Source organism: Ylistrum balloti, unplaced genomic scaffold (assembly GCF_031769215.1).
Source record: "Ylistrum balloti isolate Yb309-2 unplaced genomic scaffold, AGI_CSIRO_Ybal_v1 Utg370212, whole genome shotgun sequence".
NCBI classification, from domain to species: Eukaryota; Metazoa; Mollusca; class Bivalvia; order Pectinida; family Pectinidae; genus Ylistrum; species Ylistrum balloti.
This window is the reverse complement of record NW_026782181.1, coordinates 363,560-380,735: the sequence shown is the minus strand read 5'-3', so window position 1 is coordinate 380,735 and position 17,176 is coordinate 363,560. Positions and strand designations below refer to the sequence as shown.

At 38.9% G+C, this 17,176-nt stretch overlaps 1 protein-coding gene across 1 annotated transcript; it reads left to right on the top strand.

Moving 5' to 3' along the window:
* The first annotated feature begins 694 nt into the window (after positions 1–694).
* LOC132551746 (NACHT and WD repeat domain-containing protein 2-like) lies at positions 695–16,736 on the top strand. Its single transcript, XM_060215880.1, has 7 exons — positions 695–812; positions 7,543–7,631; positions 9,621–9,740; positions 10,788–11,000; positions 11,365–11,509; positions 11,765–12,336; positions 12,741–16,736. The coding sequence occupies exons 1-7, from the start codon at positions 695–697 to the stop codon at positions 16,734–16,736; spliced, it is 5,253 nt and encodes a 1,750-aa protein (XP_060071863.1).
* The last annotated feature ends 440 nt before the right edge of the window (positions 16,737–17,176 follow it).

The following is a 17,176-nucleotide window of genomic DNA, read 5'->3' as shown; positions in this document are numbered from 1 at the left end:
CCAGTATTACGGACCAGCCACCCGTGAGAACTACAGGTGGAATCGGAACAACGATTTTGATATAATAAACATAAAGACAATCGCATTATATTGTTGGCAGGTACACCTCCCACTTCAATGCGTTTGTTATGATTTCGTATGTTTGCGTTTTAACGGCTTTTAGAAAATTTTGGCAAAGTCACAAGACTTTAAGAAAAGTTTAGTAAAAGCCTCGCTTGCTGCTTTTGTCGCGTTCCATGTGTGTACACCGTTATGTAGAAATGATATCAATAAGTTGAAGTTTAATAGCATACCTGGATCACTACACACAGGTATAACCACATAGCTGTATGCGGGACGGCACGGTAGCTATTTATAACTCACAGTGTGTAAGCCGTAGCGTCCTTGGTAACCACTGAGTCCCCATTCGAGCTGTTACGGGACTACCTGACAGGTGTCGTGGTCTCGGACAGTCCCAAGGTAGGAGCTAATGTCAGGTGTTTGTTGATGGTCACAAGAACGGAAACGAAATACGGATCGTGGAACAAATCGATAGAGCTGTGTTTTCAAGACAAAAAGATTGTAATGATGAATATATTGACCGTCCTTACCTAGAAGGTTTAATGGAGTTTATACTCTAAGTGTGACACACATGCCGCACGCGTGCAAAAGCATATAAACTCCACAGGACACGGTCTGTGTCCTGTTGACGAATATGGCTGATCTAATGGACCCGAACGCGCTGGAGATTCTGTCCGGAATGTTTCCACAGGGCAGAGTCCCCAATATTCCTGCCAGAGTGGTACGGGTTTTCCTTGGAGCGTCCGGACCAGGTAAGTAACTACACTTGTTTTTTTCTATAGGCAGGGTACATATCTCACCCTTACATTTGATTCAATAGTACCAGCGAGATCTATAGTTGAATGAGACATTAGTTGGGAGCCAGGAGAAACCGTGACAGGGGGAATAGGTATATAGTAGAGAGTGGAGAGATTGACAGTGTTTCTCTGTGAACATCCTTTGATGTGTATTCAACAGGATTGTCAAGTATAATCCAAATGACGAGGCGACATTCTCTATCCCTCCATCAGACACCGCTGACATTTGTTCCCTCCTTCAGACACCGCTGACATATTGTTCCCTTCATCAGGCACCGCTGATATATTGTTCCCTCCATTAGACACCGCTGACATATTGTTCCCTCCATCAGACACCGCTGACATATTGTTCCCTCCATCAGGCACCGCTGACATCTTGTTACCTCCATCAGACACCGCTGACATCTTGTTCCCTCCATCAGACACCGCTGACATAATGTTCCCTCCTTCAGTCACCGCTGACATCTTGTTCCCTCCTTCAGACACCGCTGACATTTTGTTCCCTCCATCAAACACCGCTGACATCTTGTTCCCTCCATCAGAAACCGCTGACATCTTGTTTCCTCCATCAGACACCGCTGACATATTGTTCCCTCCATCAGACACCGCTGACATCTTGTTCCCTCCATCAGACACCGCTGACATAATGTTCCCTCCTTCAGACACCGCTGACATCTTGTTCCCTCCATCAGACACCGCTGACATATTGTTCCCTCCATCAGGCACCGCTGACATCTTGTTCCCTCCATCAGACACCGCTGACATATTATATCCTCCTTCAGACACCGCTGACATCTTGTTCCCGTCTTTGGCCACTTTTTCAGACTCACATTCTGACATGCTGTGACATCTACTATTATTTTGATGACATATGTATTACCATCAGCGTATATTTGTTGTCAGGAAACTAATTACGTGGGACTTCACTGAATACATAATTAATGTCCCTTCCTGTGTTTGTTTACGGGTACTACCCGTACCTTGTGCAAGTGACAAGACCACAGACGTACAACAGACTGGTGATTCACAATCTCTGGCGTCTGTATACGTAACCTCCTACTGCACAATTGTCTACCGTGCAATGGTTACTTTTATATGTATACTTTACAGAATGTATGATATTCCCAGTATTGTCTCTTGTTTCACCAAAAACATGACTTGTCATTCATCAGTAAAATGAATTGACAAATTCCAAGATTCATATCAATGTAACATAAATTAATATTATGTATATCGATAAGGTATTCTAACAACTCCCACGATAATGAAAGACCGAAATGAGACATAATTACCAACATCACCTGAATTAATATTGCATAATTTATTTGTAAAAATAATGTCGGCGAGATAACCGAAGTTGGTTGACTTGTTACAGTTTTTTTTTTATTCTGTGACTCTACCAACTAATAAATTATATTTATTGTTTACTCACCTGTATCAGAGCTTACACGGGTTTTAGGTAGGTGTTTATTTGTATACGGGTAGGTCCTTACAAACCTCATTTACGACATTCCAGAGATTGAAATATGATTAAGTTCCAAATATGTTTGCCATGGTTAATTAAGTTTTATTGTTCAGACAATACTGCCTGTTAAATCCGGATATTATTCTCGCCATTGTCTTGCTTATTAGTGCACACGGCCTTTAACCCTGACTGACTCATTTGAGGAATGGTAAATTATTACATATTGTATAGGTAATATATTGTTAAGCTATCCTTTTAAGCTTAAGAAAGAAACAAATTTCTTTCTAAGAATTATAGAAAATAAAGAAACAAAATAATTGAAGTATTGGTGTTTTCCCCTCTATTAAGCTTTGAAAGACGACTACCGACGCAGCATTTCGCGCAGACGATACAACGTACTTGCTGTCTGTTTCAATAAGTCTATCATTAAATTTATAAAAGTTGAATTCTTTTCATAGAAAATGTCGTGTTAAGTGTTTATATCAATGCTTTTTTCGCCTATACGGACCAAATTGTTGGTGATAAAAAGACACACCGCTGTTGCTGTGTTCAGTCGTTAACATTTCTGTACTAAATTTTTACGCATGTTGTGATTTACGTCAGTAACAATAGTGTGTGTGTATTGATTGATTCTCGCGACAAAACAATAGATTTATGAGCCTTGTACACCTGATTAACGGCACGGATGTCAATGTACCTAAACATACTATGTTTATGTGGTGTTATACCCAGGTGTGAGGTAAACAAATAAAAAAAACATTTTGGTAAGTAACAGCTGTACATGGTACACAGGAAGACGGGTAATAGGGAATGTGATCAAAACAGCTCGCAGTACACTAAGTTTAACAACTGGGTGAAATCTAGAAAAACGATTCAGGAAAAAAACGAACCCTCTAGAACACAAAAAACTTAAGTTTGGAGAGCAGTAGTCCAGTGGAATCTTATGTAATTAAGTAGTACATTTACGTTTTAAGTCTCGTTTTAATAGCTCTTGACTGTCTCATTTAGATTATACTAAACCTTTATAAGTTTAAATGATAAAGAACAACAAACAATGCTGCTGAGATAAATGTAACGAAGATGAAAAAAAATACACGATAACTGTTGATCTCTTTTACAAAGTAACGTACTGTTAATAGATTTACACGTTCGTTCAGAATTTACCGTCCCCTCAACCTCTAACGGACAGTGTGAAATCAATCGTAGAATATCTTTAAACACACCGTGTATTTATTGTGTGTTTGATAATTAAAGTTTTGATGATGACCATTGAGCCAACACCTGTTGTGTGAGACAGAAAGTTTTAATCTTGTCCTTTGATATTCTGTAATAGCAGTTTCCTCGTGAGTTTACAAATAAGTCGACGACCTTTTCCCCTGATCTTCCTTGTAAAACGAAAAGATTCGATTTTGACGGAACAAATAGTACTTCATAGTCATAGATTACACAGTCGATGAAGGCAACAACAATAACAATATATAATAAGTATACAAAAATTATCCAAGATTGAAAATTTTCGACATTATCTTTAGAAAATATCATTTTGATTATTTGACCAGTCCATTCGATAGTACTTTGAAGTTTTTTAGAACAATTATGGTAAATCTTTAATAATAACTAGCTCGTTGTGTTCTTCTCGCTATAAAGATATATATATATATATATTTAAATTATCTACACTCGGGTAACTTTTTAAATGTTTTCCTGAGTCTGTCTCGCTATCACTGGTTACTTCGATGATGTAGTCTGGCTTTACTGTCAATATAAGTACAATCACGCTACTTTTAAAATCAAATCGTTTTGCAGATAAATCAATAGAAATGGTATTGCTTTTTCTTGGCACCAGAAAGCGGAGACGATTTTCATTATTTAAATCCCGAAGAAAACTGAAAAGGTCGATATGACAAATGCTTTCTATTACAACTTTGGTACCCTCCATTTAATAAAATGTTTTTTGTATTTGATCTGTTTTTTCTGGTAAGTTGGCTGGCCTATATAGTTATGAGTGTATACAGGGTAATGTGGGCTGTCTCTTATGATAATAGCGTTCACAGCCACAGAATGTGTCCTATATTCTTTTCGATTCAAGTTGAACATACAGTGTACAGTCTATTGACAGGTTTACTATCACTTTTTAATTGAGGAGCTAGTTTGATATCACATTAAATCGATATATCGGACAGAACACTGCTCAAGTAAAGCCATCATTTCGTGGCGTAAGTCGTCCCGAGGTCTTTCAATGAATTACAACACTACCGTTATTGACAAACATAATGTTTTTATAAGGGGCTTAATGAAAAATCAAGCAGGTTTTTCGTGGCATCGCCATTCACAGCTGTCGATATCTTACCGTGAGAGATATATAGCTACTTAACAGTTGTTTAACTACAGGAATATTCTCTTAGTATGGGCATATATGACGGTAAAAATATGTTTGACAGAATTAAGACATTTCTGTCATGATTAAGACATAGCTGACAGCGAATTCAAACGTGTTTGATAGAAATGAGATATCTCTGTCAAAATAAGGGCATATCTGTCAGAATTTAGACATATCTCAAGGTTAATTCACACATATTAACAGAATTAAGACATATCTATCAGAATTAAGACATATCTCACAGTAAATTCCAACATATTAACATAATTAAGACATATCTGTCAGAATTAAGACATATCTCACAGTAAATTCCAACATATTAACATAATTAAGACATATCTGTCAGTAAATTCCAAGTAAATTCATATTAACATAATTAAGACATATATCTGTCCAACATATTAACATAATTAAGAATTAAGACATATTTGATAGTGATTTTTAAAAAAGTTGACAAAATTAAGAAGACAGTGGACAAAATAATTCAACAAGAAATACCTATTAGAATTAAGATAAAATTTAGACATATTAGAATAAAGACATATCAATAGATTTAAAACATATTTGACAGAAGTAAGACATATATGGCATTGAAGTTAGACATATCTGATCTGTAAAAATTAAGTCACATTTATCAATAAATTTAGACAGAATTAAGACGGCTAACAAACACACGTAACCGGCAATGAAAAATAATCTGACAGCACGAAGATACATCTAATATAACGAAGACATATCTGATAACATTAAGACATATCTAAAGATTAATATAGTATCGATGAAAGTAGACATGTCTAACAGAATTATGACATTATATACCAGCGGCGTGAGCGAAATGTATTAATACAGAAATGTAAAATACACAAGGTCTTTAGTCTACATCTAGCGTGTAAATATCATATATACCGTTATCCATATAAATAGCACCTTAGTTTAACTTTATACGTGTTGAATGCCGTATTGTGACCTGAATGTCAATATCATATACTAATATATTGGTGTGGGGTATCGCTTCTGAACTATACATGAACACCGTTATATATCTACCTTGTTAATGATGTGCCGTGCGATGTTCTGATGTGCCTGATGGAATGCCTGGTTAAACACAGGCTTTCACAAGTTATATATCATTTTATTAAAGCTGTACTTGTCCCTCACAAGCTATAACAATGTAATATTTCATAAAGATATGGTGCTGTTTGGTGATAATATGAGAAAAAAGTAAAATGTATTTTAATTTCAAATTTTGATTTTAATGTAACAATGAAATAAATAAGTATGACAATCTACCAGTACGGTTTTATCACCAGTTAGAAATAATATATAAATATTTGTTTGGTCATTTGTAAGTGTGAGATTTTAATCAAAATCCTGTAAGGCGTGAAGCCGTGAGAGAGCTGACAATGGTTTTCCAAAAATAGTAGCAGTGACCTTGACCCAACAACTCTCAAACTCAAAGTTGCCAGAGATATTATTGTTGTCTCTGTGTTAGATTTTATCGAAATTGAATAAGGAATGAAGCTGCCAGAGTACTTAAATCTGAAAATAGTAACGTTGACCTTGACTTTGACACCCAAAAACTTTGAAGTTCAAAGTTGTTCTCGTGATAATTGATGCTTTGTAAGCGTGTGAATTTTGGTGAGAATCTCTCAAGGAATCGAGTCGCCAGAGGCGCTGGTGTGTAGTAGGTAGTACGGAAGTACACGGACGGACGATGAGGAACTCTGAAGGCCCACCCCCACCCCCCAACACCTACCCCAGCCTCAACCTCACCATAACCCCTACGGTTTTAGCAGTATGAAACTAACTGTATGAAACATTATACCATATGTATGGTTCTACAGATAGGATTTCTTCCATATAATCATGGATATTGCGCACATAAGTAAAATGTGTATCTCTTAGTTTATACATGTACATGCCGATGAATGGTATGATCGGTCGCTGTAACCTAAATAGCGAAAACACTAAAAGCCGCTTGACTTATATATTAACAGATGTATTAAATAGTTTGATTTTTGATTCTGATTTCAAATCTTTACATTTAATTACACGTATTAGTGGGCCATACAAATCTTAAAGCGACCAGGAAACAGAACCGGATCGGCAAGTAAAGCGTGATATGGATTAATGTATTTATAACTGTAAGTTTTTCTAGTCATGTAAAGTAGCCTTTTCGTTAATCATAATTCCCCGGTCATGGATATGGTGGTGGAATTTTACATTAATCTTTAAGATATACTCAAAAAGGATGCACTGAAGTGGAACTAAGATTATTGAGAAATTATTTTATGCTAGGGCTATTTGTACACGATAATTCAGGATTCTGATAACATTCTATGAGATTTACCTCATAGTTGTCAGACAGCCTTACATCGCATGTTTTTTTTCACCACCTGAACCTGTCATCGTATGTACAATTTACGCTAATTTCTAAGAATATAGAATAAACATAGTATTTCTCGGAGATATTGACACATTCAGAATGACGTTTCACAAGTAGGGTTGTTTCATAGCTGTACAACGCATGACAGTCTTAGTAACTACCAGTAATTTAGAGTTTCGTCCGAGAAAAAAATATCGCCTTTGTTTTGATAATAAAGTTTACATGAAGCCGGAATAAACATACGTCATAACTCTGTGTTTACGATTCTTGTCAATAAGACTACAAAGGTAAACCTTGTTAGGATAAATGGTGGTTTAGTTTTCAAATGGAATATTTCCCCTCCAGCAATACACCTGATACCAGAATGCAAATTATTTCTAGACAGGACTTGGTACGTTATATATCGTTTAGAATTATTTAAAGACTTTGTAATTTCCTTCTTCTGATTCTTCAGATACGATAGCTGAGCGAAATGTGATCATACAACGCGTGTACCCTGAGCTGAGGGAATACTGTCGGAACAGACATGGTGTAGAATTCCAGGTAAGTCCACTCCGAACTATGGAAAATTGTCGGAACAGACACGGTGTAGAACTCCAGGTAAGTCTATATACCGACCATTGTACCAGTAGTCAGGTTATATACCGACCATTGTACCAGTAGTCAGGTTATATACCGACCATTGTACCAGTAGTCAGGTTGTATACCGACCATTGTACCAGTATCAAGGTTATATACCGACCATTGTACCAGTAGTCAGGTTATATACCCACCATTGTACTAGTTATATACCGACCATTGCACCAGAAGTCAGTTTATATAACGACCATTGTACCAGAAGTCAGGTTATATACCGACCATTGTACCAGTAGTCAGGTTATATACCGACCATTGTACCAGAAGTCAGGTTATATAGCGACCATTGTACCAGTAGTCAGGTTATATACCGACCATTGTACCAGTAGTCAGGTTATATACCGACCATTGTACCAGTAGTAAAGTTATATACCGACCATTGTACCAGTAGTCCGGTTACATAGACACCATTGTACCAGTAGTAAGGTTATATACCGACCATTGTACCAGTAGTGAGGTTATATACCGACCATTGTACCAGTTATATACCGATCATTGTACCAGTAGTCAGGTTATATACCGACCACTGTACCAGTAGTCAGGTTATATACCCACCATTGTACCAGTTATATACCGATCATTGTACCAGTAGTCAGGTTATATACCGACCACTGTACCAGTAGTCAGGTTATATACCCACCATTGTACCAGTTATATACCGATCATTGTACCAGTAGTCAGGTTATATACCGACCATGGTACCAGTAGTCAGGTTGTATACCGACCATTGTACCAGTTATATACCGATCATTGTACCAGTAGTCAGGTTATATACCGACCACTGTACCAGTAGTCAGGTTATATACCCACCATTGTACCAGTTATATACCGATCATTGTACCAGTAGTCAGGTTATATACCGACCACTGTACCAGTAGTCAGGTTATATACCGACCATTGTACCAGTAGTCAGGTTATATACCGACCATTGTACCAGAAGTCAGGTTATATACCGACCATTTTACTAGTTATATACCGACCTATACCGACCATTGTACCAGTTATATACCGATCATTGTACCAGTAGTCAGGTTATATACCGACCATTGTACCAGAAGTCAGGTTATATACCGACCATTTTACTAGTTATATACCGACCTATACCGACCATTGTACCAGTTATATACCGATCATTGTACCAGTAGTCAGGTTATATACCGACCATTGTACCAGTAGTCAGGTTATATACCGACCATTGTACGAGTAGTCAGGTTATATACCGACCATTGTACCAGTAGTCAGGTTATATACCGACCATTGTACCAGTAGTCAGGTTATATACCCACCATTGTACCAGTTATATACCGATCATTGTACCAGTAGTCAGGTTAGATACCGACCACTGTACCAGAAGTCAGTTTATATAACGACCATTGTACCAGAAGTCAGGTTATATACCCACCATTGTACCAGTAGTCAGGTTATATACCGACCATTGTACCAGTAGTGAGGTTATATACCGACCATTGTACCAGTTATATAGCGACCATTGTACCAGTAGTCAGGTTATATACCGACCATTGTACCAGGTATATACCGACCTATACCGACCATTGTACCAGTAGTCAGGTTATATACCGACCATTGTACCAGTTATATACCGACCATTGTACCAGTTATATACCGACCATTGTACCAGTTATATACCGACCATTGTACCAGTAATCAGGTTATATACCGACCATTGTCCCAGTTATATACCGACCATTGTACCAGTTATATACCGACCATTGTACCAGTTATATACCGACCATTGTACCAGTAATCAGGTTATATACCGACCATTGTCCCAGTTATATACCGACCATTGTACCAGTTATATACGACCATTGTACCAGTAATCAGGTTATATAACGACTAGTGTCCTATCTGTTAGAAACCATCTTTGATTTTCAGATGATTGACCTTGAGTGGGGAAAGCCACCTTCAGATTCCAATATAGACAACACTCTTCCTGATTTCAAGCTTAGAGAGTTACAGCGCTGCCAGAGGAGCTCCGCAGGTCCCAATTTCGTGGTAAGTAGTAATTCAGCACGGCCATTGAAATATACATGAACCCGTTGTATCAATTATACTGCATCAATATTTTAATGTGTGTTCAATCGACACTGTCACTTGAAAGAATGTATTGATCATGGAGTTTCCATTTTTATTTGCAATCCCTTGATAAAAAAGAAAGTTTTAAATCTGATACCGAACGATAGTTCCCAAGCTTATGTTGCATATTGCATATAGCAGGAAGTAAATGACTGGTTTGAAGTCAAAATTAATAAACGTTAGATCATGTAGTGTCGATTAACTATCTAGTTTTGTCGCCAAATCACAGAAGCACAATAACGAATTAAGCGCTATAAACCGGTGTTGGTAATAGGGCGTAGGCAGGTCTGCTTTATATAACTATGGGGAATGGGTGTTCACAGATACTAGAATAACTGTTATTCAATACATTATCCTGATTCTGCTTATACTAAAGTATGATGCTACTATTAGGAAATATGATTATACAACGATGTTAAGAGTTATAAACGTAACGTAATAACTAGTGTAGGGTTCACATCAAGGTTATCTCAAGTATAGGGGTTCACATCAAGGTTAACTCAAGTATAGAGGTTCACATCAAGGTTAACACAAGTATAGAGGTTCACATCAAGGTGAACTCAAGTATAGAGGTTCACACCAAGGTAAACTCAAGTATAGAGGTTGATATCAAGGGTAACACAAGTATAGGCATTCATATCAAATTTAACACAAATTTGGGGGTTAACATCCAGGTAAACTCAAGTATAGGGTTTACACCAAGATAAACCCAAGTATAGAGGTTCACACCAAGATAAACCCAAGTATAGAGGTTCACATCAAGATAAACCCAAGTATAGAGGTTCGCATCAAGGTTAACTCAAGAATGGGGTTTCCTATGAAAGTGAACACATGTGTGAGGGTTAACAACAAGTGTGAGGGTTAACAACGAGTGTGAGGGTTAACAACAAGTGTGGGGGTTAACAAAAAGTGTTGGGGTTGACATCAAGGTTAACACAAGTTTGACGTCCCTTTTTCCATCAACAGGCCTTCATTGGCCAGAAATATGGGGAGCGATTACTTCACTCATCGATCCCAGCCGAGGAGTTCGATACATTACGTATGGCACTTCATAACCATAAGGGAAGAGAAACTCGAAATGCACCCATACTGGACACTTGGTATACTAGGGACGATAACTCCGTGGCACCAATCTACGTGTTGAGGGCTATAGGTGACGTCATACCAGAGTATAAGCAGGTAAGTGTAGAAACCTACCCTCGCTGGAGTTAGATACATATCACAATTGTTGCTCGTACGTCATAGATTGAGAATAAAAAAGAAGAAGGAAACATTAACAGCATTTTAAATTTTCGATATTCAAGCATATTGATAAAATCCGAGACATAATCAGTCAAAAGCAGTTTCTGAATTTTTAAAGAATGAGCAGACTTATTTTTTTTTAAATGAATCGTCAAATCCAAAGTTACATACTTTTGCTTGATTTCAATTTCTGAAGTTTATGCAATCAAAAATTTTACGATGCAAACGTATTTTACATTATGGAGAACAGTTTGCCTTTAGTTGTGTTATAGGAAGTTTACTAAACTTTGTTTTTCTTTAGCAGGATGGCAATCAACACAGTGAAGGAATGTCAAAATGGCTGGAGGTGAAAAAAGAGATGAGACGACTCTTCCGGAAGGCAGCAGACTATTGTTATCTCGAGGGACAGATTACCATGGAAACCAAGAACAAATACTCCATGTCAGGTGCGATCCACGTGATGTTATTGTTATTTCTGTTGTTTTTGGTTCAATTTCCGTTTGTTGTTGACCACAGCCTCTGTGTTATCTTGAACGGAACCATTCATTACATATCAAAAACAGATATTCATGGTGTAAACAATTGTTTTGATAATAAGAATCTAACACTTCTTAATATCAAATCCCTTGAATTTGACTTCTGTTATGCAGCATTGGTTTTCCTTTGACCTCCTTTAACCATTAAAATCTTCTCTCTACCAGAGTTAGACAGCCAAATTCATCAAGGCATTGAAGAGTCGGACAACCCTCTCAACAAGTGTACTCTGATTCTCCGAAACATCGTCGATCTTAAAAACTATTTAGATGACCCGAAGGCTACAACATTTGCTGAAGTTGTCTACAATGAAAAATACGAACAATTCGAATTAGAAACAGAATCAACTCAGATGCTGACTAAAATGAAAGACGAAGCTGTTTCCATGGTAACACCCAACATACTATCCTACGACGTATTGTGGCGTTACGATGACGTCATCAGCCCGGAACTACACAAAGATTATCTGGACCAATTATATTCTGAGTTCAGCATACTTATGAAGGAGTTAGTGGATCGCTCAGTTCCGACAACTGTTTACGATTTTCAGTCTGACATCGTAGAAGAAACATTATACCATTGGTTGCGATGTCAGGATATCTCCCGAAACTTCTGTGGTAGAGAGAACGAGTTTGGCCTCCTAACCGAATACCTGTTAGGGACATTCAACCAGCCTGTCGTCGTGTTCGGTCAACCTGGTTCCAGTAAGACTTCCTTGCTATCAAAGGTTGCCATGGAGGTATGTTGATAAGTCTTTAACATGTACTTGGTCAGCTTTGTTGTATAATACACACAACTCCTAGAATATTGTAGGATGCCTGTATAATGACACTGATGTGACGTCATTATAGTTCTCTTCGAATCGAAATTCCTCAGTCTAATAGAGAACTGAACTTTTAACAGTAAAAAAAAAAGTAACATATTCAACTGAAAAAGAAAGGTTTTCTTGTAGTGTCGAAAAATGATTTAATGATTAAAGATTTTAGATCGGTTAAAAACCCTCTGTAACATCTATCGGAAATAAAAACTTTCAATGAGTGTTTTTTTTTCAATCGACTGATTTCTGGAATTGATTGAAAATAGTACAAATTTTCAGGGAAAAAACACAAATTATATTTCTCATTCATTTGTATGTTTTTGCAGACTCAGGAGATGGTACCAGGGGAGGTAATCAGTATAATCAGGTATGTCGGTTTTACTCCACGGAGTGCCGATCTGAAACAGCTCTTGTCAGGTATATGTACGCAAATTCTCGCCTCTCTCAAGCGTGATACAACAGAAGTTCCCCATGACTTCAAGGACCTGCAAAAGTTCTTCCTTAATGTGATCAAGACGATCCCATCCCACGTTACCCTGGTGCTTTTTCTGGACAGTGTAGATAACATTTTACCAGACTACAGTGCTCACTTCATGTCCTGGATGCCAAATCTACTGAATCGCAACGTGAAAATCGTGATATCCACTCATCCCGAGAAAAACCAAATCCTCTCGGCGATGAAACAAGACATAATCAGAAACGACAAGGCATTGGTTGAAGTGAAACCGTTGTCAATAGAGGATGCTGAACGGATGCTAGTGTTTTTCCTAGGCCAGTATGGGAGAAGAATCAGCACAACACAGATGCAAGTGTTCAAGGAAGCTATGAACAACTGTTCGCTACCGATGTACGTAAGTCTGTGCGCAGAGCACGCAAAAATGCTCCATTCACACGATGACATTAGTCTGAAGACACTTCCAACAAGTATACACGAAGCAATCAATTTACTATTGGATGGGCTTGAGATATCTTACGGTGCACATTTCGTTTCTAAAGCAATGGCGTACCTTGTCGCGTCCGTTACTGGGTTAAGTGATTGTGAAATCGAGGACCTCTTGTCTCTGGATGACGATGTGATGTCCTCTCTCTATACCGACTATCATCCGTACATCAGACGACTTCCTCCACTGAAATGGCTACGTCTGAAAGATGACATTCGAAGGTTTCTGATCGTTCGAGAAGTGGATGGGGTGACAGCATGCTGCTTTCGCCAAGAGGAATTCAACATAGTTATAAAGGAAAAGTATATGAGCAGTAAAGAAACAGCGAAACAGGTGCACTCTATGATGGCTGACTACTTCCTTGGTACATGGCACGGTAAACCAAAACCTATTGATCAAGTCGAGTCAATGGATGGTCAAAAACTCCAAAGATCCTCTGTGAAAGAGGCAGATCGATATGTTCCCTCACAACCGCTCACTTTCTTCCACGGAGCTGGAACAGTGAGATTCAACAGGAGGAAATATGATCAGGTGCCACGACATTTGTATCTGGCAGATCGTCTGAAAGAGCTAAATCAACTAGTCTTGTTCAACTACGAATGGATGTATAACAAAATCAAAGCTCTCTCCTTGCAGCATATCATGGCGGACTTTGCCTTAAACCCTGGTGTTGAGGCTACACTTGTAGAAGAAGCTCTGAGAGTTGCAGAATCTGTAATCGAACTAGATATTAATAACCTGTCTCCTGAAATAGCTGGCCATCTATTGCCATATTACGGTACAATGGCAAATATACGTGCACTCCTTAGTCAATGTGACACGGATGGATTGAAGCACTGTGCGCTTATCCCCAATTTCCCATACTTACAAGTTCCAGGAAGCTCTTTGATCTGCACACTCGACACAAGCATTACAGGTGAATTTTTTCAACTTTTTCAGGATGACAGGATCTTGTTGATCAAGCAAAGAGACAGTTCCCATATACACGTGTACGATATGGCGGTAGGAGAGAAAAAGAAAAGCATATTTACATCTAACGGTGCTTTGCATACTACTCCTGATGGAAAATACTTTATAATAGTTGATCATGTCACCGAAAAGGCTGTCAAGATACACAACTCTTCGACCGGAGACTTTGTTGGCCAACTTATAGTTCTGAATCATATCACGCTTAAACCAAAGGAAAAGTACAAGATGGGAGACATCAGTATTACCAATGACCGGATCTGCTTGATTGTCACCACAGACTCAAGTTATCTCTGCATCGCGGATATTGAATCCTGCCATTTTTTGCAAATCATTAGTCTTGACGGCAGATCTGACCTATGCAGAATAACACCAAACGGAAAATTTGTCTTCTGCAATTCAAACGAGTTCCTTCTCGGATACGACTTGTACACACTAGAACATACCTGCACATTCTCCCTTGGAAATAAGCCTAATTCTATGACATTCAGCAAAGATGGTTTTCGTGGGTACTTGTCAAGCAGCTTCGAAACGAAGCTGTTGGTGATGCACTTGCACCAGGGATCAGTAGAAATGGCTTACAAAACAGTACTTGAGGAGGAAATGCCAGACGACATGATCATGCAACTCACAATTTCCCCTAATGATGACACTGTTCTTATTCGTGGGCGGAACACTATCCTTGTTTACAGCAGATTCAACGAGAAGGTGATGGCAAGGTTTCCAAGACCGAAAGACATTCCAAAAGAATTCAAATTGCCAAAAAGCCACTTCATCGACCTGTACTTTACAGCGGCCGACTATACGCGGGATGGCAAGTTTGTGATTGGTACCATCTTCCGAAACATTTACCTGTGGCAAATCTCAACTGGTAATCAAGTTACAAGCATCCAGGCCCCGGTCGGTATCATCACGGAACTTCTAGTGTCAACCAAAAGGAGTCAGATAGTCACTCACATCCAGGGCGCGAGCAACATCCAGTTGTGGAACATAGACGAGGCTGTCAATCAGGTTAATATGCTTGATCGTCTCACAGGAGCAATCACTGCCATACGAGTCACTGGGGATAGTTCTATTGCTTACGCAATGTGCAAGAGCAGTGACGAAATCGGTGTCATCGATATGCGTAATGGATCAATGTTGGATCTTTTAACGCACGACAGTCCCGTAAGTGACTTCGCCATCACACCTACTGGCAGTTACGTTCTTGTGTCCACTCTGTCGAAAAAGTTGAATATGGCTACCAAACTGTGGGACATGACAGAACGTCGAATCATTAAGGAATTCGGGAACACTACTGGACACTGTATCAGTGCCCACGTTGATGCCTACATGCTTTTTGTGGCCCAAGAACAGCACAATTTCAAAGCCCCTTTCTACATTACACTGTTCAAATTTGTCGGGGACACTTTCCACGAGTACACACATCCCCTTGCCCTGAAGTATATTCTTGGTAAGCCGTTCCTTACCAGCGATGATAAGTACCTTGTTGTGCTTACTGCTCAGGACTATGTGCAGTTGACTGCATCATACGATACGCCAATCATATGTACATTTGCAATGGAAGAGGACATGCGTGTCTCCTACTTCACTCCAGAGAGTTTCCAAGGAACAGCGAATGTGTCAAAAATCGTGGATGTCAAACCGTGTCCAAAAAATCCATACACCATAGCAATTATGTACGAATCAACCGCCACGTTCGATATCAAGGAAAACGCCACACCGAACGGTATCGCCAAGACAGCACATGGAATTCTCATTCTTGACATTTGTAGCGGATCAATGATCGCTATGTGTGATCCCTTCATGACAAACTCTGCATGCATAGACACCGGGCTGGTATATTCTAATGACTTTGAATTTTGTCTCGACAGCAACTCAAATTACTTTGACATCACCCAGTGTTATTATCGAGGACAATTGCCGAACCCTGGCGTGAGACCAAGTCTCACGGCACTTAACGATTCCGTCGTGGTGTATGCTAATGCCTGCGTTCTATACGTCGTAAGAATCTCCGATGGCAAACAGATTGCAACGTGTAACGTCCATGCCAAGATCTGTCACTTACATCTATGCAAAAACGACCGCACTGTCATGGTTGGATGCAGTGATGGAACAATCGCATCATATGTACTCATTGACCCTGATAATGAAGTACCTTCTGACGTCATCCAAACGCTACGAAGTCGGCAAATAGACCTGGCTGACGACGTGGATGGGAGACTGTCCCGCTCCTGGGACAAAATTGAGAGCGGTGGTCACTCCCCTCAGTCCCGCCCTACCTCTGGGATGATAGGCGCTTGCCCGAAAGACAAGATTTTATTAAAACGTGTGAAGCCTGTGCCCAAAGTGCGTCCTAACTCGGACACCTTTATGTACCTAAATGCTAATTCAAAATCATGTTCAATCATGTGAGATGTTATCTTTACAGACAAAGGCGATCGGAAGCTTGTAATGTGTTCAAATAAAGGGTCAATTAATGAAACCGAAGGGATATTGACCAGTTCCAAATATTAAGTGCTTTTAGAATCGTGCACTTGTTTTCTTGACCACTTTTACGTGTTATATTTAATGTTTGTGTCCCTTTACAACGTAAAGCAAGCGTGACCACTTGTCGAAATGCCAAACGCCAATGTCCGATGTAGCTGGTGAGAACCGTTGAGGATGCTGCTGAAGACATACAAAGGACACAGCGTCTGTATAATTGTTATTGAAATACATACATCTTATTTGTATGTACGTTTGTGTGTTATCATCTACATTGACTTTATTCACAAACTAATATAATCACAAACTATCTTTAGTATGAATTTATATTCCGGCAAACAAGGGTATTATTTAGTGTGTGCCAATAT

Coding starts and splice junctions, on each gene's coding strand:
- LOC132551746 (XM_060215880.1), top strand. CDS start 695: ATGGCTGATCTAATGGACCCGAACGCGCTGGAGATTCTGTCCGGAATG. Junction 11,001..11,364: donor TCATACCAGAGTATAAGCAG/GTAAGTGTAGAA, acceptor GTTTTTCTTTAG/CAGGATGGCAATCAACACAG. Junction 12,337..12,740: donor TATCAAAGGTTGCCATGGAG/GTATGTTGATAA, acceptor ATGTTTTTGCAG/ACTCAGGAGATGGTACCAGG.